An 8,104-nucleotide genomic window follows, 5' to 3' on the forward strand; every position below is an offset into this window, starting at 1 on the left:
ATATTAATAAATTTTTTTCTATACATAATAATTTATGTAAGCGGAACGCCTACTCTAACACATCGTGATTCAGTCACTCCGTCCACCTGAAGGTCTCGAGATTCCGCCGATCCATCGCATTGAATCCATCTTCATTGGCTCCCCCAGCTTTAGAGTGGTCAGCATGGTTGGCCGACCTAGTGTCTGGCCGACCCTTCGCGTTTTGTTGGTTTGAACCGCACTTAATACAACTATGTTTGGGGTTGCCATTGGTTTTCCCACGAGAAGCTAGGGAAAGGGGTTCGTCCATCCTTGTAGAGCCCCACATGCAAGGATAAGGATGCGTACTCTGAGAGGTCGCCCGGTATACCCGAGTCACCGTTCTAGACACCTCACCCAGGTGCCATTCAGCTTTCGGCACTGTTTTCACACCTCTGCTTGGGGCTTAATTCCTTCGGGACCACGTCTGGACAATATTCCGCGACTGCCTATTTATTTTTGTAACCATATACAGCAGAAACCATTGGTACAGGGACCCTCTATCCGCAACCCGAGGACGCGTTTGAATAAAGAAAAGTAATAAATAAATTATAAAAATTGCGTGGCCGGTACAGTGAGTCGCTGATTGTATGTTTCCGGTAATAAGCGTAGAATTTAGAAAAATTAAGAATTTGTATTTCTATGAATACACAATTTTTCCTATGTCTAAAAATCGCCCAATGGGAACAGAAAAAGTCCCAATCCTATTCCTCTCAATCGACTTAATAAAATTTAACGAACGCATTTATTTGACCTATTTTTCATTATTAAATCTTTTTATAACTTATAAATTCGAAAAATATTTAAATTTATGTTTATTTATATTTTAATGCATCACAGAAATATATATTAATGTGTGAATTCAAATAATTTTAATTCTAGAGAAGCGGACTTGAATTTATTAAAATTAAATTTTCCAAACTTATATTCCACATAAAGAAATTAAAACAATTTATTACGCATATTTTCTGAACTTAGTAGAAGGAATTAAATAATCTCAAAAATTGAACCCTTTTGGGGAATAGAGGACATCTTTGGTAGAGGACGTACTTTGGTATGTCCTTTGGCACGTATTTTTGTACGTTCTATTGTACATCGTTTCTGCCTTAATTTTTTGCTTTAAGAAGAATACCTACAGATTATTATTTTGTTAGTTCAACGCATTAGAAATATTCCTAACGAACAGCTTGCTTATTAGACAAATAACATAATAGCATAGTTGGTTATCGCTAAAGAAAACTACAGAATCGACATACGTTTAAAAAAATGTATATTTTGGAAAAAAATAATAAACGCAGTTATAACCACAATTAAGAAACTTACAACATGATGTTAAAGAGCCAACGAGCTCACTGCAGAACACAAATATACACAAGAATAAGAAACTTAAAATATTTCTTAAAAACAATAGGATATTTCAGAACATTGAATTTTATACGCTGAAGAGATTTAACAAATGTTTACATTACACAAAAAGTATTAAATAGAAAATTTTTTATTTCGAATACAGACTTTATACGTAATAGGAGTAGATCTTAAGGCCATGTGATGAGTGGGTCACGTGACCAGATTCTTCCCATATCGACACTTTTTTTTTATTTCCTAACCAATCCGATCAATCCAGGGGAAGAATATGTTAATCTAGGGGATGTATAGATTTTTGTGTGAAAAGATGATTGATGATTTTTATTTTCTTTTTCCGCTCCATAACTTCCAAAAAATGCAATTTGAAGGTTGAAATTCTTCGTAGTTTTTTGCTACCTTAGGATAAACATTTGAAATGAATTTCAGCCTGATACGAGCGGGGACCGATTTTCCATGCTTACCCGGCTAGACTCTTTTATTTTTTCGCTTTCATTTACCGATAAATTATGAGTTTCATTTTTATTGGCTCCTTTTTTGCTGCAGATTTATTGTGTAAACTAATTTTTCACTTTGACAGTTTCTTAAAGAATCAGAAGACTTTGTTATCCAAATTTTATTTAAAGATACAAAAATTAATAACATAATAAATTAGAAATTATTTTATTATGTACTTTTACTCCTTTTAATTTCTTCAAATGCCTTCACTGAAGCCCAAACATCTTCAGCTAAGAGTTTTGGATTTTCCATAGCTGCAAAATGTCCACCTTGTGGTAATTTTGTTGCTCGAATTAAATTTTTGAAACGATCTTTGAGAAGATATGGAGGCAAGTAAGATATTTCGTTGGGAAATTGAGCGCAGGCACTTGGTACATTGATGGGCGCACTGAAAAAGAGTTTGTTATATATATATATAGAAAGGAGGGTTTATCGAAAAGATGGTAATTCCAAAAGGGACTAGAAATAGAAATTTCAGTTTGCGTAAAAATTCTTTTCAAAATATCACTAGAATGAAAATGCAAAAATATATTTTATGCTTACTTATGGGCTCCGGGTTTTAGCATTCCTTTATTAAAAGTTTCGGCATAAATTCTCATAGCGGTGGTCATGGTATTTGGTATCCAATACCACATTATATTATCGATAAGTTCATCAGGAGTGTATTTCTCGAAAAGACCACCATCTTCTCTTAGCCTGTAAGCTTTATTTGTACCAGACGAAAATTTTTCCAGAATATAAGCTGCCATGCCGATTGGCGAATCGCTTTGTGCAACACCTATAATAAATTCAAAAATTACCAGTTTAATTTTGTAGAATAATAATTTCAAGACTTCAGTAAATATTATATTATTTTCTAACTAAAATTAAAATTATAATCTCAAAATTATATTTTTCTACTTTTAAAGGCAATAAACAAAACACATTTTTCTTTTTACTTCGTACCTACTGTGTCAGGCTTAGTCGCTTGAATATGCAAATATCCTGATTCTTCTACTTTTGAGGACCAATGTTCACTCATTGGGTACATCAAGTGATAGTCTTCTTTTGGCAAAATAAGTGATGGGAAGTAGCTGAATAAATATACCTTGAATAAATTCCAAGGTGTTAGAACATTACACATATTCGAATGCATTCCAAGTACACTGAAATGTTACCAATGTACAATTAATTTAGTTATCCGTATGTTTAATCCTTTATTAAACAAAAATTTTAAGAAGGAAGGTGATAATTAGACAAATTTCCTGATCCATGCGGATTAAATTTATTTTTAAGGGTTCTTACTGTTGAGGAAACATGGCAGCTAAATTGGCAGTAATTATGGCACCCCAATCGCCACCTTGTGTATAAAACTTCTCAAATCCTAGTCTCTGCATGAGATTTTTTAATACCACTGCAATTTGATTGGCTCCAAGACCTGGCCTAACAGCCGGGCTGGAAAATCCAAATCCGGGTAAAGACGGCGCTATAATTTCGAAAACAAAATCATATTCTGGCCTTGGTGTAGTGAGCAGTGGAATTATTTTGTAGAATTCCAACGCTGAACCGGGCCAACCATGTTGCATTAATAATGGCAAAACTTTCTTCCCCTTCGCATCCTTGGGTTTTACGTGCAAAAAGTGGATATCTAGACCTGTTTAAAAATAATGAATTTGATTGATTAATCAACTTTTTAATTTATATTTATTAAATATATAGAATGAAATTACCAAGCGAGATAAATAAATTCGATTTTGCTGGAAATGTTTATAATTTGTCAATTTAATTTAAAAAGAGGAAAAGGTTCGTTTCTGTGAAAATTGAAATTTGAGGTGATAAACTTTCTAGAAATTACTTGATGTCTGTTCATTTTGAGCGGTTTTGCGAAAATAATAATAATAAAAATTTCAAAAGCAACTACAATTATGTGTATAGGAGCTTCAGATTATGAGCCTTGTTTACATATTAATTTAAATCGAAAATCAATTCCAAGATTCCTGTTATTGACTTATACCGAGATTCAGGAATATTCCGCGCTTCAATGTAAATTTAGTATGGACACGAATCACATAAATATATTCTCTATTTATATTACATTAGACCCGGGCTCAAATTATAATAGTTTTTCATATGGTTTCCTATACAATTGAGCGCCGGGATGCAAGAACCGGGCGAACGCTCGAAACGGGTACAACTATTGTTTACGCGAAGAAAATGGAGATGGGAAATTTTTTTATTAATTTTTCAAACATACATTTTAATAGGAAATTTAATTGTGCAGATTTTTTTCCTTAGATAAAAAGTTGTAGCTTTTTTAGTTTTCAAACTAAATAGAAAAAACTATTTTTTCATCGAACCAAAATTTAATTTATATTTTGACTTCAACTCGTCCTCAGTCACTCAGTTTTGGGAATTTTGTAATAAAATTTACAGGGATTATGCTTTGCACGGTTCGAAGAGTAACTGTGAAGGTTAAAAGTTAAAAGAATTAAATTTAAAAAAGTTATTATTTTTTTTCCGTCACGTCATAAAAATTCGACATTGATACTTTCCATTGCTTGGGGAGTCGAGCGAATTTTTAGCTAGAAAGAAGTTTCAGTTCGGCTAATCGACGCTGAATAGACAGCAAGCTAGTAGTCGGCTAATCGACGATGAATAAACAGCAAGCGAACAGTCGGCTATTCAACTAGAGCGTTTCAGCCCAGTAGACGACTATGCATAAGGTTCATCATATAGTTTAAGGATGTGGAATTTTCATTTGTTTTGCATGGAAATATTCTGAGCGAAGAATAATAAAAAGAGTTCCTATTAGAAATTTTAAGCCATTTGCAATTTAAATTATATAGTTATGTGACACGAAGTGTGTTAGTATGGATATCTTAAATAAAATAATATCAGATTATTAAAATAAGTAAGGAAAAGTACAAAAGAATATTTTTTTTCAGTGCTTTTTTATTCAAGATAGTTACAAATAAAATTACAATCTTTAGAAGCATCAAAGAAAAGTTTTTCAACAAGTAATTTTTTTTTAATCTTCCGTTTTATTTATGTTCATTCATCATAACAAAGTGTACAATTGTGGCAAAGTGAATTAAACAATAAACTTGCTTTAAAAAAAAGAAATTTTAGGTACAAACTGGATAATTATAATTAAGAAAACTATACAAAAGACGTGATGAAATTGTTAATTTTATACCGACTATTGATCAATAGGCCTACGATATGACTTTTTTCTATAAACAGTTAAGCATTAAGCCAATAAGAAAGCGTACCATAATAATAATAATTATTATTGTAATAATAATGAAGTGTAATTATCATATAAATCGCTATAAAGCAATCATAAAAGTTCAGAACAATTGTGGGTTGGGTTACCCTAAAGCCGACATAAAATTTGAACTTCGATTAACGAAAGATTGGAAAATAAAAAATTCGTTTCTTTGAATCTTTCGTTGTATTTTTGTTCATTTGTTACAACAAGGTGAACTCTTATGACAACGCGAATTGCATAATATACCAGCTTTAAACCAAGGGCAACATTGACCGCCACTGACTGATTGTTTAGTTGCTGCCTCTTGTAACGAAAGTACACCAACTTTATGTATGTCAGTTAATTCTATTACACTGGTTTTTGAAATTTGAATCTCGGTTCGAGGAAACCAACCCTTCAGCAAACCGTCTTTGGTTCCTATTTGATAAACGCTATTTTCTAAACGAGTCACGATCCGAAAAATATTACTAAAATCTAGAAGTCCCCGATCTACAGCTGGAACAAATAATCTTATACTATCACCGACATTCACTGGTGCACAATTTTCATCTGAAAATGTTTTCATTTTTGTAGCTTCAACCTGTAGTCGTTTAAAGCCATCTTCCTGAGTGTCCAACAAATACTTTCCCCTAATGCAGAACGAGCAGACGAATCTACCCTCAGTATTTAAATATAGTTGTCCACATCTAATGTGTATTCGCATAGTACACTGTACGCATTAAGTTGCATCATGGATGTTCAATAAAACATTGCAGATTCCGCAGAAATTTTTCTTGGTTTCATCACTTGACCATAGTTCTTCAGTCGTTGAAGGATTAATGCGCTTCCTCAGGCTTGAATATTAGCCCATGTACAAACCGCTACCATGAGTGTACTCATGGCGACCATAGTTCGTGGGCCCTCTGGCTGGCTATGGAACAGCGGGTGCACTGTAAAAAATACGTTTTAAAATTGCACGTCAAAGTGTAAATTTACACATATAAAATGTCACTTTAGATGCATTAAAATTACAGGTTAGAAAGCAAATTTCCACATGCTGTGTAGAATGACGTCTCTTACAGGTTTAATTCTATGAGATTGCATGAATTCATACGACGTGTTGAAAATCACTACGTTCAGAGTGTGTAAAAAAAGGACTCACGCTATACATTGCAAAATTCCCCAGACTGAAAAGTTACCGACTGCGAATAAATTTCTATTTTCTAACGAAAATTTCTCCACTTTATAGTGATTTTAGATTCGTCCGTATAATATTCCACATTTGTGTAATTTTCGCGATAGAGCTTTTGTCGCTCGTTTGTTTGCGTGTTATGAGCCAACGTACATTTTAGTTTGCAAACTTTGTAGCTCACTTTCGGCGAAAGCATAAATGCGAGTGACTGATTTTAAATGATAAATTTTATGCCATATAAGCTTGCGTAATTATAAATATATTCTTAATATGATCCTAATGATTAAAGTATTTGAGGTTATGTTGATATTTTGGAGAATTTTTCCACTTTCCGTTGTTTTATTTAACGTCAAATATTAAATTTTAGTTCAGTTGAGAATTTGACACTTTTGTACGATTTTAGACATTTCTATACTAATTTTACGCCGCTGCGCGTGAGTTCACTTTTTACATACGTTTAGCGTACTAAAATTCCACAACCTTTTTTTACAGTGTGATCTAGATTCTAGACTCTAGAGTGTCATTTTTTCAACGATACTTAAAATATCGTAAACCTAGGATCGAGCTGAGAATTTAGATTGGGCGCCTGTCATGCCTCACTTAACTTTCCTATTGTTAGAGATTACAGTCGGTTGAAAGAAATTAGAAATTAAAAAAATAAAGAAGAAAACTGGTTTATCCGTTCAATTTCTGGATATACCTTTTTTCTCTCTTCTCCGATTTCACGACAAAAAATACTGAAAGAAGAAGATGCTGCGCCCAAAATTGGAAAATGTTGAATGGGAAAAGTATGGAATTTACATTAATTTTATTTTCATTTTCTTATTCATTTCATTTATTTATTCATTCATTCATTTATCCACATATTCATTTATTCATTTATTCATTCATTTATCCACTTTTCATTTATTCATTTATGCATTCATTCATGTATTCATCTATTCATTTATTCATTTATTCATTTATTCATTTATTCATTTATTCATTTATTCATTTATTCATTTATTCATTTATTCGTTTATTCATTTATTCATTTATTCAATTATTCATTCACTTATTCATTTATTCATTTATTCATTTATTCATTTATTCATTTATTCATTTATTCATTTATTCATTTATTCATTTATTCATTTATTCATTTATTCATTTATTCATTTATTCATTTATTCATTTATTCATTTATTCATTTATTCATTTATTCATTTATTCATTTATTCATTTATTCATTTATTCATTTATTCATTTATTCATTTATTCATTTATTCATTTATTCATTTATTTATTTACTCAATTATTCATTCATTCATTTATTCATTTATTCATTTATTCATTTATTCATTTACTCAATTATTCATTCATTCATTTATTCATTTATTCATTCATTTATTCATTTATTCATTTATTCATTTATTTATTTTATTTTAATTACATGGTGGCAAGTTTCAATTGAAAACTCTGCAATCATAGACAATCATAATTTTCCTATCTTTTTTCTGGAATCTTTTCTTATTTCAAATACAACTGCTTGCGTCACAATAAATGTGTTGTTTTGGTCAGAATTGATTAAACATTTTGCTTTAAGATTTCCATCATTTAATTCAATTTCATTGATTTTCATTCGAAGAATTGAAATATTATTAACAGAAAGCAGAGGAGCCTTCTTTTTGGAGTTGGGGACCTAGCAATAGAATATATAAATAGAAATAGAAATAGAATAGAATAGAAATAGAATAGAAAATATAAATAGATTTACAAGATGGAGTGTTTGCGAAATAAATCCATACTAATTAATTTTATTTTCA

The 8,104-nt window shown here is 31.3% G+C and overlaps 2 protein-coding genes across 2 annotated transcripts in view; both read right to left on the reverse strand.

Annotated features, from left to right (window-relative positions):
• Window positions 1-1,660: 1,660 nt before the first annotated feature.
• The window catches only part of LOC117176313 (juvenile hormone epoxide hydrolase 1-like), a 30,808-nt gene continuing 24,364 nt past the window's right edge, over window positions 1,661-8,104 (reverse strand). The window contains exons 3-6 of the mRNA XM_033366528.1: window positions 3,163-3,511; window positions 2,824-3,023; window positions 2,422-2,656; window positions 1,661-2,266 (exon numbers count right to left, since the gene is read on the reverse strand). Coding sequence (XP_033222419.1) covers window positions 2,047-2,266; window positions 2,422-2,656; window positions 2,824-3,023; window positions 3,163-3,511 — 1,004 coding nt within the window. The 3' untranslated portion in view covers window positions 1,661-2,046. The remainder of the gene's footprint in view (window positions 2,267-2,421; window positions 2,657-2,823; window positions 3,024-3,162; window positions 3,512-8,104) is intronic.
• Window positions 4,952-8,104, reverse strand: part of LOC117176314 — a 5,376-nt gene continuing 2,223 nt past the window's right edge. The window contains exon 2 of the mRNA XM_033366529.1: window positions 4,952-6,057. Coding sequence (XP_033222420.1) covers window positions 5,322-5,831 — 510 coding nt within the window. The 5' untranslated portion in view covers window positions 5,832-6,057 and the 3' untranslated portion in view covers window positions 4,952-5,321. The remainder of the gene's footprint in view (window positions 6,058-8,104) is intronic.

Source organism: Belonocnema kinseyi, chromosome 7 (genome assembly GCF_010883055.1).
Source record: "Belonocnema kinseyi isolate 2016_QV_RU_SX_M_011 chromosome 7, B_treatae_v1, whole genome shotgun sequence".
NCBI lineage: Eukaryota > Metazoa > Arthropoda > Insecta > Hymenoptera > Cynipidae > Belonocnema > Belonocnema kinseyi.